Here is a 16,978-nt window from a genome sequence, read left to right on the forward strand (position 1 = left end):
AAGTTTTGGCTTTGAAAATGATAAAGAGAAAGTGAAGTGGGGAATGGCAAAGGGAATGCTGCTTGGCCAAGTCAAACGGTTTTTCCGCTGGCATTCGGCCAGTAAAAGAAATAGCGAAAGCCAATTCAATAGAGGAGGGGAAATATTGTATGAAATGTATATTTAAAATTGCATAAATCAAAACACTCGGGCAGCGGAGGTGACGCAGGAGACGAGCAGAGCCACAGTCGGAGCCAAACGATGCTAATTGATTGATGATCGACTCTCGCCAGATGCTGCTCGATTAAGAGCAGCCCAAAAACCTTCAAAAGGTCTGGAAATGAAAATCGAAAATCTAAAGTTACTTCGCAATGGAACACTCCATGACCATCCAGTGTTTGTTGCTCTTTTTTCACAGTTCTTTAGGTCCTTTTTTGGCACATCGTAGGGGGGCCTTCTGCAATCGTTTCTCGGATCGAATCACGTCCACACATACGAGGACCACCCGCTGCTAAAACAACTGAAGGACCTCAAAGGACCATTACCAGTGCCGAAACCAACCTCAATTAAAGCACACTCTTTGGCAATTCCAGCTGTGACTTTTGCTCTGGCCAGTCACAGTCAGAGTCACAGCCATGGCAGTTGGTGGAGCGCATTCGATGGAACATTGACAAAAGGAATCGGAAAATGCAATGGGAAATCGCTCAGACAATGGCCCAAGCGGGTACCAGGAATGTGGCACAAAGAGTAAGGGCGGGCAGGGAGTAGCTTGCAACGCCACGGGGCAAACGAAAAATGCAAATTGTCAAACATGCAACGAAATTGACGAGAAAGACTTCCTGCAACGCAACTCTCTCTCTCTCTCTCTCTCTCTCTCTCCGTCACGCACATTGCACCTTCGGCATGACTCCCTCCTTCATGCTTCCGAGTTTCAGCGAAATAATCGTACCAGCAGCGAATATTGACACTCTGTCAGTGTGTCAATGTGAAGCTTCAGGCTCTGCAGGATATTCCCCCACCCGTGCCAGCTGTGGCAACGATGCCAGCAAATTAACTCAAACCGAAACGAACGCCAGAACGCCTCCCCCTTGCCGCATCACGCTGTGGCACGTCTCAGAAAATGACTGCTGAAAATGGTAGGGGAAAGGGTGTTGGCCTGCGGATGGATGGGAACTTGTTGCTGCATTTTGGCAGCCATTCCTGGTCCAGGTCGAGGTCCGGGTCCGGGTCCGGGTCCGGGTTCGGGCAATTTTTAAGCAGGCATAATTAATGGAAAACGGCCCTCGTTTCCTCGGATAATGTCAACATTATCGCTGCTAATTGGCAACGGGGGGGCTGACACAGACAGAGACACACAGGCTGGATGATGGACACCAATGGTGAGGCCGCTGCCGCCGGAGGGAGCTCTTAGATTTAGCTAATGGATTTACCTCGTCATTTAGTGGATGATTTTCGTTTGTGGCATGACGGACAGGTGGCAGAGGATAAGCATGAACAAAAAAAAAAACACCAAAAGATGATGAATATAAATGCGTACAAGGAAGCTGAAACATGTCAGAGAGGCAAAAGGGCAGCAGCTTTGTTGTCTTTGATTTCTGCTGTATCTGTCGCTTGGCCCTCTCTTAACCCACTTGGCCTGGGCTGAGCTGTACATGAATTCATTTCACATTTGTTAAATAGCTTGCAAAGAGACAGTTGCATTTGCCCACTTGCCATTTGCTCTCTTTCACACTCTCTTGCTGCACAAATACTTTGTGGCACTTGCAAGTAGCGCTTGTCCATTGGCAAATTTACACTTGACACCCACAGATCTATGGCCACTTTGCTCCTATGGTGCTCGCTGACTTTTGCAATTAGCGCAGCGCCAGACGTGAGAACCAAGCGACCAAACAATCGGTTGATCAACAGACAAAGTTGAGCTGTGTAGATTGTGTGACAAAAAAAAAGAAGAATTTTCATTTATTTATTGTGTGTGTGTGTGTGTGTGTGTGTGGCTTAGTATCTACATACATTAGATTAGATTTTGAGCTGTGTGCGGGGCAGATCCTAACTGTTGTCGGATATGAGGCGCTGCTCGTTGTAGCGTATGGGATATGTGAGTGCATTGCCCTTGTCCCACGAGTAGAGTTCCTGTAAAGGTGGCGAATTAGTGGGGTAAAGCCACAGGCCAAAGGCCAAAGAATTATCACTCACAACTGTCAGGGGGTTGTAGCCGACGGTGGTCGTGTGACTGAAGGGATTCGAGAAGGGCAGATTCGTATTGAGCAGCTTTCCCTTGTACAGATCCACCACATATCGGATCTGTGTGTTCTTGTCTGTGGCCGAATCGATGGCATACAGATTGCCGCACACAATAAACATCTCCCCAAACTGATGGTGGTCCAGTGTGATGTTGAAATTGTACTGCATCTTCAGTGTCTCTGCGTCCAGCTGTGTGTGTGAAGAAGTCGTTCTAAAGTGAAGGCTCTCAGGCACTGTACACTACGCACCTTTGCCACCAGCGTGTTGTTGGAGTTGTAGGTGCTGTAGACAACCCAGAGGCCCACCTCGTCCACATTGAAGTCCATGAAGTTGAAGTCCGTGGCGTAGAGTCGATTGGAGGCAGCCACTCCCGCGTAGGGTAATTGTGTGGCTGCAAAGAGGCAGGAATCACTCCACACTGGATGACATTTCTGTGAATATTTATGGCGCTACGTACTGATTTTCTTGAGGCTTGTCAGATCCAACTTAACCACCAGATCGGAGTTTCTCTGATGATAGTAAAACGAGCCATTGAACACCACATGAGCATTGCCCTAAAAGCGGCAAAGGAAAGTAACAATAAACAGTCTCTACGGATCCTTGGCGTCACTCACATGGAAACCCTCGGGTATCTCGTACTTGCGCCTGGGCACACTGTTCATGCGATACTGTATCCGCGTGGTGAACTCAAACAAATTGTACGGATCATTCTCGTTCGTCACGTACGTCTTCTCGCGATCACTCTCGGGCGCTGGATCGCGCAGCCACGAGCCAAACTTCTCATTGACAACCTTGTGGAAGACGGGCTTGCCGACGGCATACAAGTAGCAGGCTGCCAAGAGACAGAAACAAGATGCACTTGAGGATTGCTAATCTAAGTGGCTTCACTCACTCTTGGGTCGCTTGGGCAGTCCCGGATAGCTGAGATTTCCCGTTGGCTGTATCTCAAAGTTGTTCAGTATGGAATCCTTGCACTGGTACAGGCTGTCAGAGAAAGCATTGCCGGTTGTGTAGACCGACAGTATCCAGGCAGGGGCAGGGCACTTACCTCGGATCCGGACACTGATCACAGACGGGGCACTCACTCTCTGGCGGCCGCTGGCCATACACCTTGATGCTGTTGCCCACATACGGCGTCTCGCTGTTTGGATCTTGTGCTGGAGGAGTAGCCCAAGGATTAGTAGAGTCTCTGACAAGTCTCTCAGCCTATGCTGTGTACTCACGTGCTAACTCAAAGTTGACCATGGTGGCATTCAGCTCGTTGCGTGCCACACAATGATAGTAGCCAAAGTCGTCCTTGCGCAGGTTATTAAGGGTCAGACGCATGGAAGTTTTGAAGCTGCAGAAAATAACAGTGTAGTAGGATTACACATCAACTTGCAGTAGATCTCTGTGGCTTTTTCTGCTCACCCATCTGGATATGATTCAATGCTGTACTTCTCGCTGGGATCCAGTATCTTGCCATCATAGGCACGCTCCCAGTAGCGTATGGCCTCGGGGAATGCCTCCACGAGGCACTCGAGCGTGGCGCTGCTCTGATATTCGGCGTAGATCATTTGTCGATACACCGAGATCATGGGAGCAACTTTAAGGCGTAGAATAAATACATGAAAATAGGCACCATGGATGGATGTCTCGTGCTTACAGTGTACTTCCACTATGAAGGTTGCATTGGCAACGGGCGCAATCCCATTGTTGGCGTAGCACGTGTAGGCCGCCATCTGATGCCTCGTGATGTTGGTGAACTTCAGAAACTGTCCGCTGATGGAGGCCACTGTGATGAATGCAATGTTTAGCTTCAGTTCTTCTCTCTGCTGCTCGCCTCTCCCTACTCACTCTCCATTCCATTGACGTTGATGGTGCGTCCGTCCTCGCGGCGCCACTCCACCTGCGGCTGGGGACTGCCGGTGGCCGTGCAGCTGAGATTCAGGGATCGACCTTCCTCGACAATCACCGTGCGCTGGAAGTCCGGTGCGTGTAGATCTGTGATCGAGGGCGGTATCAGCAGATCGTTCGAGGAGCTGCCATTGGGGAACTGCATCTTCCAGGCATTGATGCCGGGCACACCGGGCGTGCCGTTGGTGCCCGGCTTGCCAGGACGTCCGCGCGGACCAGCAATGCCTGTGGGGGGCAGACAATTTTGCACTCTGGAAGCACACACAAGCAAGCATTGATACCCTACCCTTGAGTCCTCGTTCGCCGGGTGGTCCTTGGGCGCCTTTTGGCCCGGTTATGGACAGCCCATCCTTGCCATCCTTGCCGTGCAGCCCGTCCTTGCCGTCACGCCCCGGCAGCCCGTTCTTGCCATCGGCACCAGCTCGTCCCGGCACCCCATCCAGTCCGGGTTCCCCCGGCACACCGTCACGCCCATCCAGGCCCGACCGTCCGACGGCGCCCGCATCGCCCTTGATGCCACGTGGACCCGCCGGCCCCACATGGCCGACACCATCGACGCCAGGTGCGCCCGGCAGACCGACATCGCCGCGATTGCCCTTGGGTCCGGGTATGCCGGGCAAACCAGGATTCCCAGTGGGTCCCTTGGGTCCAGTCTCACCCGGCGGACCCACCGGCGCCGGCGGACAGTAGTCCTGTGTGCCCTTGCAGAAGCCTGTGATTATCTTCTCCGGCACGCGGCAGTAGGTGTTCAGATAGATCCACTCGTCGCCGCCCGGAGCGGCGCCCTTCTGCCCCGTTCGCTTGCGAATCTCCGTGTCCTGCTCCTCGAGCGCCATGCGGTGGTTTGGATTGAAGAACTCAATCAGTGGATCAGCTGTGAGAAAGACAGAGAGAGAGAGAGAGTTAGGGTTGGGTTGGTTTACAAACAGCAGTCTGGGAGTGTCTTGCCATGCATCGAGGCGGGCGACGAGGCAATGTCCCGTCGAATGCGCATTCGCCTCTCCTCTGTCCGATGGCCAATCAGGTTGTCCGTGAACTTGCGCTCGTTCTTCAACTCTCCGCTGCTGCTGCTGCTGCTGCTGATCTTTCGCGTGGTGCTGGCGGTGCTGTCAAGAGAGAGTTCAAAGCTTAAAAGTGATTCCAAGCCCCAATTGGCACACACTCACGTTGTTTCCCTGTCTGCTTCGCGATCCGCTGCAATAATCTGGCTGAGCATTGCCCTGAGGACATCCTCGGATCGCTGCAACTCCGCCTGGAACTGTGCGCGAAAGAGCCTCGAGGAGCTGGGCGTGGGCGAAGACGCGAAGGCATCGCCTGCCTCCTGCTGTGTGTGCGTGTAAAAGACAATGGCGAGACTGGCCAGGATCAGGGTGAGGGCGCCCAAGTAGATGTAGACGAGCACCAGCGAGGTAACCGCCTTGTTGCCCCCGCCAGCACCGGCAGCCGCCGTCGATGTTGTGTCGCCAGCCACCAGCTGGTCACTGGACGCCGCAGACTCCAGACGCCGCGGCTTCACCTCAGTGCTGCCCGTGGCGCTGCTCTCATCCTCATCCTGCTCTATGGAGCGTCGCTTCTTCTTTTTCTTGCTGGCATTGTGTAGACTCTGATTGACGGCCAAGAACATGATGCTGCAGCCGCTGTGGTTTCCGTTCTGCTGCTGCTACACAAATCCCAAATCAAAGAGGCCAAATTTGTCTAGTTTTGATGTTCGATTTAGAATTTCTGCTTTGATTTATGGAGCACAAGTGCAGTTCGAAAATCAAATTTCCATATTTTTAGATTACACAAACAAAGAAAAGCAAAAAAAATATGATGGAGGGGCAACAGGGAGGAGAACTCGGTCTAATTTTAAATAAAAACTCTCGAGACTCTCTCCAGCTGGAAAGCAGGGAAGACTGCTTGCACGGCTCTGCGCTGCTTGTCCACTGCTTGCAACATGCGAGTTTTGTTGCTGCAGTGCCTCAAGTGCAAATTAGAATGGAAATTGTTTTGTTTGTCGTTCGGGTTGTACGTACGTGATGTATACATAAGAGCCGCTCGCTACCAAAACTTTTTCACACTTTTCCGCATGTGGCGGGCACGCCAAGGGGCACGGTGGGGACGGAGATAGAGCGAGAGCGAGAGCGAGAGTTTAAGTGTGAATGAGAAAAAGATGGCAAAGGGAGCAGAGAACGAGAGAAAGAGAGAGCTAGAGCCTTGGTGACCAAACGCGTTGGCGTCTAATGCTCGACTGAGTGACAGTTTCTGTTCCGCTTCTCATAGCCGGCAACTTTCTCACGCACTCTATCTCACTCTCTCTCTCTCTCTCAGCAAAGAGAGCGCGATAGAGAGAGAGAGAGAGCGTGGTGCTTGGGGGAAGGGGCGCGTGTACGAACGATAACAAATCGAGTCTATATCTAGATATGTATATGCATATATCCATTCCCATGGCTATATCTCTTGACAGCTTTACGTACGCCATAAATAAATCGAAATCTTTTTGGGGAAATTTGGAAACTCGTTTGATTTCTGCTAATTTTAGGAAAACTAAAAGCAAATTTGTTTGCCAAAATGATTCTTCCAATATTTGTCCACTAAATATAATCGTTTATAACCGAAAACAAGGCAAATACAAAAGGGGAAGAGAGGCAGAAAGAGAGAGATTGTTGGGGCACCTCTCTGCGATTTGACGCCTGCGCCGTGCCCTTCAGCTTTCGCTGGCAGTTAACGGGAATGCACATGAATGCTACCCAAGGGGGCCTTAAAGAGCGTGAGCGAGAGCGAGTGGAGTTGGGCAATGTCTGGACTGGCTGGCGAAAGAAAACTTTCCTCAACAAGTAAACAGTTGAACGGTGGACAAGTCCCGGCTCTGGGGACACCCAAAGTTCAAAGATAAATGCAACTGCAGCGGGAATATTAACTATATAAACTATAGATACAGATACAGATACAGATACAGATACTAGATGTACATAGATACAAATATCAGTAATTGAATTACAAAAAATTAACTGAGAGACTGTGAGGTAAATACAAAGGCAGTGGCAGTGGCAGTGGCAGTGGCACTTGGCTTTAAAGTTTCTCCTGCCTAATTCTACTTCTTCAATTTGTTTATGGATCAGCCAGCTACAAGCACTGGGAATCACCTTGTGCTTAATTTGCATTTCCGTTTCGAAAGAGAATTCAATTTGCATTGGCCCAAGAGCGAATCGAACCGAAACTCAATGGGCCGTAACGAGCTCGTTAACTTGGCTTTGGCTCCTGGATCCTGCATCAAGGAGCACCAACACACATTCAACATTCAACATGCTGCTGCTGCTCCTGCATTAGTTGCACAAACATGTCACACGAGCCAACAAGAGCCAATGCCAATGCCAATGGCAGCGCGTAATTTGGCAGCTGACGAGCATGCGAAAGCCGACCAGCCGCGGTTTTGGCACTGTTCCGGGTACAACTAGGTGCGGCCACGGCTCGGTGTCGGAGTCCAGCTGGTAAGCGGCTCAGTGCCAAATCATCAGCAACAAGCCGCAACAGCAACAGCCACAACCACAGGCAAAACGACACTGAGGGAATAAACGAGAATCGCCTTGTATTAAGGGAAATCCAACATTTTCTGATCACACTTTTCCCAGACATTCAAGTTTCTCTCAGACTCTATGCCAGGAGACTTTCCCCTTCAAATATTGCAATAATGTTTGGGATTTTTGTTTTCTCAGTGAAGCCCTACATCGGCGCATTAGTCAATAAATCAAAATGTCAAGATGATGGTCTTCGAAGTGAAGGCTGAAGGCAAAGGCAAAGCTAAAGTCAATGAGGGGGAAATCGGCAGATGGAGAGGAAAACGGCCGCCATTAGACCAACGCTTATATCAGGGAAATGACAAATTAAATGACAAGAAACCGACATTAAGTCCCAATCGGGACCACCACCAATCATTCACGCATTAATTTATTCATTCATTCATTCGGGTGTAGCCAAACATATTGGCTTACCGCTCCACCCACCCCTCCACGGACCACTTACATTGTTGCTTATGAGTAATAAATGAATGCAAATGCAAATGCAAATTCAAGGAAGGAAAGAAAGGGGAGAGGCACTTCCGGGTTTTTTATGTGCTCAGCACCGTCGCGTCGGAAAGTGCATTCCGAGTTGGCAATAAAAATGCGAATACGGCAGACAAACAAAAACAAATACGAGTTTTCGCCTCCCAGCAGGAGTTAAAGTTGCAATTTTATTAGCATATTTCGCAGGCTGCCGCCAAGGATTTCTGCCTCTGGTTGCCACAATCAGGCTGATTGAAGCGCAACATGAGCCGCGCAATGTGCAACGAATTTAAGTTTTGACGCGGAATTAGAATGTGTTTTTGGATTCCTAGGGGATTAGGTAGACATGATTATGGCTTGGGTCTTGTGTTTGAACATTTATAGTCTGTTCTGCACAGTTTTGTTCGAATAAAAGGAACTTCTGCTGCGATATTAAATAGTTTTTAGCTCTGAAAAACTTTCGTTAATGGGGAAATCAGAAATCACTCAACAGCAGATGTTGTAGGAGTAAGCCTCGAAAGCACTGAAAAGTGGAAACATTTCCGTTTGGATGAAATTCTAGGGAGATTTTATGGGAGCACATCTGAGCGAGGCAATTAAGTTGTGATTGGGCACTCGCATAGCTGCCTGTAATCTATATTTCTTCAAACTGAAACAAAGCAAAAAACAGCCAAAGATGTGGAAAGCTTTAAGAAATTGTCCCAGGACAAGTGAATGTGTGCGTGGGCGTGGCAAGGAGGAAAATTGTAGAATACACCGCTGGAGTTTCTGCCAGCCCCCACGCGTCTTGTCTCCTTTTCATCAGTTTCATTCTCGGTTTGCATATTTATGAGGGTAGCAGCAAAAGAGGAGCAGCAGTAGGATGGAGCTCTAAAGACAGCCAAAAGCATGCTGAGAAGGGTGGGGAAACGTGTAGAAATCATTGAACAGCATCGAGTGGCAGGCAGCGCTTATCTCTCGTCAACGGGGGGAGTCAACGCCAAACATGAGCCAAAGGCAACGAAGCCAAGACGGAGCGAAAAGAATGCGGAAGCGATGGAGCGCCTGCTTACAGGAGAGTCGAACCCTTTGATACCCTCTGTCAGCATGCTGAAGGCATGTCTCTTCCTTGGTAGAGATGTACTTTTGATTGATTTATTGCTCAAATATGGGATCCATCTCTGACTCGCGGAGAAACTTTTCTGTGCTTTTACCAGGGGCATTTGTTACTTCTATCCTTGTATTAATTGAAGGCTTTTCTATCTTGTTATTTTTTGTTGTTTTTGTTATTTTTATTGCTTAAAAATCCAAGAGAAAATTCGCCTGCTCCATCCAGTGTCTTGCGGAGCAGAAGGGGGTGGGAGAGTGAGTTTTGTGGATGCCGCAGATGCCGAGCGCTGCTGCTGCTGCTGCCGCTGCCGCTGCCGCTGCCACCGAGCACGTGCTCCTACAGAGCAACAAATTCCGAAAAGCCGAGCGATAAACGTTGCTGCCGCTGCCTCGTCGCAGTCTCTGCCGCAGTCGCTGCCTGCGCTGGCGTAGGTGGGTTGCCTGGCCTGTTGAAATATTTTCGAAATTAGAATTTCGAAAAGCTGGCAAAAAGCTCGGTGCTTTGGGGCCAGAGGGCGCCAGGCAGACTCCTATGCGCGCGCAATTTAAATTTAAATTCAAATTGAGTTGTTTATTCATTCTTCGAAAACTTTTTGGGGGCTTTCTTGCCATCTCTCTCGGGTAAAAAGCTTTCTTCAGGCAAAAGCCCGCAATGCAGACGTCACAGTTGACCCTCCAATGTCAATGTCCTGTGCGATTCAAAACGCAACGAAGAGAAAATCTTCAGGAGGAGGGAGAAAAATCATAATAAACGAGGTCATGAGGTTACTGCGCCACTGGGGCATCCGAGACAGTACTCAATAAACAGCCAACTAAGAACTAAGAAAGAAAGAAAAATCGATTTAAAATCAACCGCACTAATCCTTTACTTTGTTCTCCCACTTTTCTTCTCTTTGCAGGTGAGTTACCAATCTTTAGAAGTTTCAAGAAATCAAAGTATAAAGTACCAAGCTAAGGCTATTCGCCATTCAAGTGAGGCCCTGGGTCGGTGTGGTTTGTGTACTGTCCAAGGTCTTTACTCGATGCTACTTTCCAATTTGTAAGCTAACTGTGACCATGACCCCACCCTTTACTAGATCTGCGAACCCAATCCGCAATATAATTTCGAGTGGGCAGTAAAACTCTTAATCTATAATGTTAATATTAATAAAACTGAATCGATATTCACCCACGATCCTAACCCCAGCAAAAATTGCAATCAAGCAAACAATAATATAAATAATACACTAAAAGACATAGGGAAGAGTACATAGCATCGTTATTTGATCACGATTAATAAATACTCAAAATAAATGAACTTCTTTTAGTACTTCTAGTATCGCACATAGAAACAAAAACCTACATATGCATAGGAACCTCACACTTCCATTAATTGAGATCTTCCATCTATGTATGCTAGAGGGCCTCGATCTTTCTTCTCCCTCTGACGCCCTTTGCGCTGATCTATCAACACAGCCTTCTATCAAATCATCCATTCTCCATTCTCCATCATTCGATATTCGCATATTTTCCGTAACCCTACTTGGTCACTCATGTGAATCGCTTTTCGAGGGAAACGGGGCAACATCAGCAACAATCAATCGACAAATGGGCAGCAATGCCAAGAATCGGACATTGAGAAAATGCATTAAAAATGTATCACTCGAGCTAAATCACCAATCCACCCAAAGACCTAGCACTTTGTACATATTGAGTGCTCAAAGTGTGGGAGCAATGGTGACACCCTGCATTGAATGGTATATGCATACGTAGCAACAAAAGCAACCTTGGGAAAGATCTGGTTATCGTGCATAAATCCTATAAGTATTTCATTTCATTTGACTGCTTTACAGGGTACACAAAACTTCGACAGCCGCCTCTCAGACCTTTCCTTCAGTGGGGGATTCATTTATGCTTGTTCCTTTGTCAGTCTCTTATTCGTTTTGCGAGTTTTCTTTTTAAACAAATAAAGAGGCGCATTAAAAACGGTATTGTCGACAATTGACGAAAACAGGGCCAACACACAATCAGCGGAATCTTATTTTGCGGCGTCTGACGGGTTGTACGGGTGGATGGGATGGGTTGGAATGGGTGGATGGGCTTTACGCAATCTTTGGCCGAGTGAGAGGAAAATGAAAATGAAAAACGAGTGAAGGTCGCCGCCACTGCTTGAGTATCTGTGTCTGCTTGAGAGTATCTGCGAGTGTGTGTTGTTAATCAAGTGACGCTATAAACGCATCTATAAGTGTAACATTTGTCTGGCAATAGACAAAGCAGCGTTTATCCCACCCACCCATTCATTGGCACTGGGCTCTTCATTATCATCATGGGTGCGCGTACTCGTATTTGTTTGTTGGCCTGCTTTGTGTCTTTTGGCCACAAATATACAATACTCGTGTTTATGACCAATTGAAATTGTGCAGAACTGCGTCGATTGGTAAATTGATTGATTTATTTGAATCCATTCGAAGTTCGAATCAATTCAAACAGCCAAAGAAAATCATGTGTCACCGCGGAAGCTCACTCCTGTTGGGCTGCCCCATAATTGCTGGTATTGATTCTTTGTGGCATGCAATTTGTGTAATCGATGCCACACACCACACCATTCCATTCCATTCAATTCCCCCAAACAACAAACAAACAAACAAACACTCTCTTCCCACGCCACCCATCAACTTACATCGTTATTGTGTCTCGTATTGTCAAGTGTGCGCTTCGATTTCCCTTCACTTGTTGCCGGTGCTGCTGCTGCTGCTGCTGCGATTTGGAATCGTGAATCATTCGTCGGAGGTTTTTTGAGACAAAACAACGACAAAGTCCTGCGGCGCTGAGCCAAGTGCTTGTCGGATAGGAACCACTGATGGTTTTCAGGGTAAAAATATATGAGAGGAGGCAAATATAAAATGATAGGAACTTGATGGTGGTCTTTGATAATGCACTTATCCAAGAGGGAGTCCTCACATTTCTGGGCCTCTTATTTACATTTCAATAAACCTGCATTTACCGATATCACAGCATATGAATGTACCGTTTGAGCAAGCATAACAATGCACGAACTTTCACGTTCAGATTTGCTCGCGCAACGATACGGTACATGCGAATGCGTGTGAAAGAAGAACCAAAACCAACCGTTGCTTGGTGTTTGCTGCTGCGTTTGCTGCAGTTGCCGTTGCCATTTGCCGTTGACTTTAATTGTTGCCGCAGGAGCATTGCTCAAATATTAATTGGTTTTCTTTGGTTTCTTTCTGTTCGAAATTTCGAAATTATCGGCCTTTTCTTCTCCGCCTTACTCCTTCTCCGCCTCCTCCCCCTGTTGCTGCTCACCCACTCTTACAGAATCTCCGACAGACTCACTTTAGCGATTGTCTCTCTTTCTCTCCGCTGTGCAAGGTGAAGTCTTCACCGCTGGGGAGCCTAGCTCTATTCCTTTCTAGCGCTTGTGTCTCTGCTCGTGGTGAATAAGTTATCTGCTGGGGCCTTGGGTGTGGTGAATCCTCCCGGGACTTCCACCAAAGACAGCTATCAGAGCGAATATCCAGAATGATATTTATTACCTCAGCAATAATGGAGTTAACGTCAAAGTCTAAAGCATTAATTGATGCTTTAATTCCAAACTATAATGGTGGTTGATTGGTTTTTGGACCAATGCACCAAAGTTCGCTTAGTCGCGAGGTTGCTCCTGGAGGGGGAATTGTCAGTGGGTCAGTGGTCAGATCGGAGTGTACGGCCTGGGATGAGGGGCTCATCGACGCTGTAAGCCTGCTGACCAGTCTCAACGCTGAACATCAGCTCCTGCAGCAGTTCGTTGTGCAGAGGTTCCTCAACTTTGTGGACGCTAGTCCGAAGATCCTTGTGCTCAACCTCAACGCCGAGTGTAGACTGCTGATTGTCAGTGCTGCGCACATGCAGCTTGGAGCGGAGGCGTAGCGTGTCCTTTGAGTGTGTCAGGATTCCCATGTTCACGCCCAACTCGATGCCAAACTGAACAGCGGCCTGCAGGGTGTCAAAGCAACTGATGTGCTGCATCATTGCCTCATTCAGCTGAGCCAACGATTCGACACCAGCGCACACTTGATCCAAAGTGGCGCCTGCAAGTGGAAGGATGAGTAAGTGCCCCAGTTGAATCCCCTTTGGAACCCCTTTTGTGTACTTACTCTGACGTGGCTTGCCGTGCAACATGTCCACAATGTGTGGCAGCAGCGATGCATAGGGATTCTGATCGGGGTTCTCCATTCTAATAGATAATCCGAATTTTATTTTCTACTTGCAGCAATTTAAATAATAATTTCAATCTCTGTTGTGTTGTGTTGTGTTTGTTTGAGTGTCTCTCTAGTGTTTTTGTGTTTGACTTTTGACGAGCTGTAAATGTCCAATGCCGGCTGCTGGGTTGAGCATTTTCCAACAACATTTGTTAACTCCCAATAAGCCTGGGGAGTTTCATTCAATTTGAAGGTCAGCAGCCGAAGCAACAATCGCCTAGCCCCGCCCACTCATCGCTCCCTGCCATCCGCTAACATTGAAAGAGTGCCCCAAAATGCCGGTCCGTTCTGCAGAAGTTGAAGTTCGTCGGCTGCCCGATGGACTCCGGAGAGCGGTGAAAAGTGAAAAGTGAAAAGTGGGCCAACGCCGCAGACAACCGCAACNCGCACATGCAGCTTGGAGCGGAGGCGTAGCGTGTCCTTTGAGTGTGTCAGGATTCCCATGTTCACGCCCAACTCGATGCCAAACTGAACAGCGGCCTGCAGGGTGTCAAAGCAACTGATGTGCTGCATCATTGCCTCATTCAGCTGAGCCAACGATTCGACACCAGCGCACACTTGATCCAAAGTGGCGCCTGCAAGTGGAAGGATGAGTAAGTGCCCCAGTTGAATCCCCTTTGGAACCCCTTTTGTGTACTTACTCTGACGTGGCTTGCCGTGCAACATGTCCACAATGTGTGGCAGCAGCGATGCATAGGGATTCTGATCGGGGTTCTCCATTCTAATAGATAATCCGAATTTTATTTTCTACTTGCAGCAATTTAAATAATAATTTCAATCTCTGTTGTGTTGTGTTGTGTTTGTTTGAGTGTCTCTCTAGTGTTTTTGTGTTTGACTTTTGACGAGCTGTAAATGTCCAATGCCGGCTGCTGGGTTGAGCATTTTCCAACAACATTTGTAAACTCCCAAAAACCTGAAACAAATATTAGATACAAAAATTCGTTAATATTTGTAATTCTTTGTAAAATTCTTTGTAAAACTTTACCAAAAAGTGCGAAATGCCTTCTCAAAGTGTTATCAACTCGTGCCCAGCGGCTTTTCCCAAAATACTGAGCTTCCTGCTGGCCCAGCCCCATCAGTGTGAGTGTTTGAAGGTGCCAAAAAACCAGTCTGGGAGTGAACTTTGTCCTCCACTCGCAGGCTGCACTGTGCAGGAAATGTTCAAGCATGTCTTGCTGGGTGAACAAATGCTGCCCCAAGTCATCACATCATTCAGTATCCTCCAGAAAGCTGTGCGCTCTGGCCTGATGCTGGGCATATCCTTGGAGATCTTTGCGGTGCAGAATGGCATTTTGCACATGCCCCAGGGGGGCAAGCGTCCTGTCTTCCCAGTTAGGCTGTTGCAAAAACAGGTGGGCAGTCAATCAGAATATCAATCAATGATTCCTCTGACAAATCTTCATCCTCCTCTTCCATCGTTTCAGACAAATAAATTTTCTTTGGAGGCTCTTCGTCTTCGTCGTCGCCGTCGCAACCGCCACTAGACGGCGTCCCATTCAATCCTTTTTCCCAATTTAGATTTCGAATAAACGTTAATTACATGTACTGGAAAATTGTCATGCTTTGCGTTCAGGAAGCTGCACTTAAATTGGTGGGCCAGGGCTGGCACTTGTGTTTGCTGCGTTTACCGTTCGAATGTATTTTTTCGGTGAACGTTTATTAAACGTCCCCGCACGCTGTTGACGTTGTAAGCAATTTGCGTGGAAAACACTTTGCACAACACTCACCCATAAAGAGTCACCCCTCCACGCCACCACTCAGTCTCCCACATGTTCGATTTTCGGCACTGTTCTGGTTTTCATTAACGTTTTTGTGTTTGTTAATTCCGTTTTGGAAGAGAGCAGAGATATTTTATGTAAGATGTTCTGACAAATGAATACAGTAATTAAAATAGCAATGAAAGAGCATATCTTCAAACTCAGAAATATGAGAAATAGTAGGATATTCAAGTTTGTTAATGCAGAAAGTACAGATCTCCTACCGATCTCCGAGTGAAATTGCAAACCGGAACAGTGTCGATTGGTGCTCTGCTGCTGTTGCTGGCGCTTGGCCCCTGGCCTGCGGTGATGTCCATCCATGTGCCCCCACGTCAGACCTGGCATTCGCATTCGCAGTCGCAGTCGCCGCCGACAACGTCGCTGTCGCTGTCGCAGGCCTCTGCGTCGAGCAGAGGAGCGATCTTCAGTAACGCGCACGCCGGTGAGCGCTTCGCTTCGCACTTGTTTCACTCTCACACAGAAGATAGAAAACAGAAAAGGAGGAAAGCAAAAGAATCGGACTAAGTGCATTGGCATAAGGTGAGGCATTGCCAGAGAATGCGATCGCCTGATAGTTGCCTATTAAGTGTGTGTTTGTGTGTGCGGTGCAAATACTCTCGTCGAAAGAGAGCGTGCATTGGCAGCTGCAATGCTCTCAGGTTAATGCAGCTTCGAAGCAGAGCTTTAACCACTTCTCCCGCTGCAGAACCAGTGCGTATGTCGTGCGTTTCTTTTTTGTTGTTGTGGTGACAAAGATGTTTGTAATGGTGATAATGATTCACGAAATGATAATTTTATTGATGATAATTATGCTACGGAAATTATGTGAAAAATTGTGTCGCATTGATGACGTTCCTCTTCGTTTGTCGTTTGCCCAACGGTTCTTACGCTCTTTCGCTCTTCCTCGCGCAGGGCTCATTTATGCAAGGGGAGGTGTTGTTCTCCCACTTTCTCTCGTGGTCTCGTGGACGCAATTATTTCGGAAGAGATATGTACATATATATAATAGGGGTAGTGGTGATCTCCTCTCCACTCACCTCGAATTTTTTTTGTAATAAACAAAGCCACTATCCCGATATGGCTTCTTGGAAATTCCCTCACCTTGCATAAATTCACCTTGCACTTGCGTGGACCAAATGAAGAATTCTCTCTTCCATCCATCTTCTTACACTCTCACTGCCGCGCGCGATCTTTCTCTCCTTCTCTCTGCTGACGCGTAAGTTTCAAAAATGTTTGAGTGTTGTTTTTTTGGTTTTGTTGTCGTTGCGTGTGTGTTTTTTGTTTTCTTCCTCTTGCGGTGCCGTTTGGAAATGTGAAAAATGTGTGCGACAACTGCTTCCCCACACCCCGCCACACTCTTGCCCGGCCTACACCCACCAACCCATCCCCGTTGACACCGTCGCGCTCTTTTCGGTCAGCGTCTCGGCTGCTGGCGCTGCTGGCGCTGCTGCTGCTGCCGCCGCTGTCGTGGAAAAAGGCGGCCAGCAACGGGAAAAACAACAAAAAACAAAAGTGAAAAATAAATGAAAATTGTCTCGTTTCATTTCTTTTGTCATTTGAATATAAATAAATATGTATATATGTAGATGTCGCTGTCGCTGTCTCTGTATATATGCAAGTAGCCATCCGTCTGCTGATGTACCAACATACATAGTATATGTACATACATATGTGCACCGTTATCACAGATCTATATAGCACAATCATACATGTGCACGTAGTGAATCGTTATAATCGGAAGAGCAGAAATTAAAGA

General features: G+C 47.7%; 4 protein-coding genes across 6 annotated transcripts in view; 2 read left to right on the plus strand and 2 right to left on the minus strand.

Annotated features, from left to right (window-relative positions):
* Positions 1–16,978, plus strand: part of LOC117581401 (potassium voltage-gated channel protein Shaker) — a 112,259-nt gene that overhangs the window by 7,174 nt on the left and 88,107 nt on the right. The window lies entirely within an intron of this gene.
* On the minus strand, positions 1,947–6,334 carry LOC117581402. Of its 3 annotated transcripts, none has more exons than XM_034268553.1 (15): positions 6,132–6,334; positions 5,283–5,773; positions 5,065–5,222; positions 4,403–4,990; positions 4,057–4,341; positions 3,866–3,994; positions 3,631–3,805; positions 3,444–3,559; positions 3,269–3,377; positions 3,113–3,204; positions 2,835–3,052; positions 2,678–2,774; positions 2,469–2,611; positions 2,173–2,409; positions 1,947–2,109 (listed from the first exon to the last, which is right to left on the minus strand). In XM_034268553.1, exons 2-15 carry the CDS (start codon positions 5,738–5,740, stop codon positions 2,026–2,028), a joined length of 2,889 nt encoding a protein of 962 aa, XP_034124444.1. In that variant the 5' UTR covers positions 5,741–5,773; positions 6,132–6,334; the 3' UTR covers positions 1,947–2,025. The 3 variants fall into 3 exon arrangements, with proteins under 3 accessions (XP_034124444.1, XP_034124445.1, XP_034124443.1); XM_034268554.1 differs by having other exon boundaries at positions 5,283–5,776; XM_034268552.1 differs by having other exon boundaries at positions 5,283–5,838.
* LOC117581403 lies at positions 12,739–13,529 on the minus strand. Its single transcript, XM_034268555.1, has 2 exons — positions 13,361–13,529; positions 12,739–13,294 (listed from the first exon to the last, which is right to left on the minus strand). Exons 1-2 carry the CDS (start codon positions 13,437–13,439, stop codon positions 12,909–12,911), a joined length of 465 nt encoding a protein of 154 aa, XP_034124446.1. The 5' UTR covers positions 13,440–13,529; the 3' UTR covers positions 12,739–12,908.
* LOC117581404 lies at positions 14,350–15,000 on the plus strand. The gene is made up of 3 exons (XM_034268556.1): positions 14,350–14,545; positions 14,606–14,817; positions 14,890–15,000. Exons 1-3 carry the CDS (start codon positions 14,464–14,466, stop codon positions 14,947–14,949), a joined length of 354 nt encoding a protein of 117 aa, XP_034124447.1. The 5' UTR covers positions 14,350–14,463; the 3' UTR covers positions 14,950–15,000.

The sequence above is a fragment of the Drosophila guanche genome, unplaced genomic scaffold, assembly GCF_900245975.1.
Source record: "Drosophila guanche unplaced genomic scaffold, DGUA_6, whole genome shotgun sequence".
Lineage (NCBI taxonomy): Eukaryota > Metazoa > Arthropoda > Insecta > Diptera > Drosophilidae > Drosophila > Drosophila guanche.

Excerpts from the sequence above, each read along its gene's own strand:
- LOC117581403 (XM_034268555.1), bottom strand. The coding sequence starts at position 13,439 with ATGGAGAACCCCGATCAGAATCCCTATGCATCGCTGCTGCCACACATT. Across the intron at positions 13,295-13,360 it reads GCACGGCAAGCCACGTCAGA|GCGCCACTTTGGATCAAGTG; the intron begins GTAAGTACACAA and ends TTCCACTTGCAG.
- LOC117581402 (XM_034268553.1), bottom strand. The coding sequence starts at position 5,740 with ATGTTCTTGGCCGTCAATCAGAGTCTACACAATGCCAGCAAGAAAAAG. Across the intron at positions 5,223-5,282 it reads GAAGCAGACAGGGAAACAAC|CACCGCCAGCACCACGCGAA; the intron begins GTGAGTGTGTGC and ends CTCTCTTGACAG. Across the intron at positions 3,378-3,443 it reads GGTCAACTTTGAGTTAGCAC|CACAAGATCCAAACAGCGAG; the intron begins GTGAGTACACAG and ends CTACTCCTCCAG.
- LOC117581404 (XM_034268556.1), top strand. The coding sequence starts at position 14,464 with ATGCCTTCTCAAAGTGTTATCAACTCGTGCCCAGCGGCTTTTCCCAAA. Across the intron at positions 14,546-14,605 it reads GCTGGCCCAGCCCCATCAGT|GCTGCACTGTGCAGGAAATG; the intron begins GTGAGTGTTTGA and ends CTCCACTCGCAG. Across the intron at positions 14,818-14,889 it reads TTAGGCTGTTGCAAAAACAG|ACAAATAAATTTTCTTTGGA; the intron begins GTGGGCAGTCAA and ends CCATCGTTTCAG.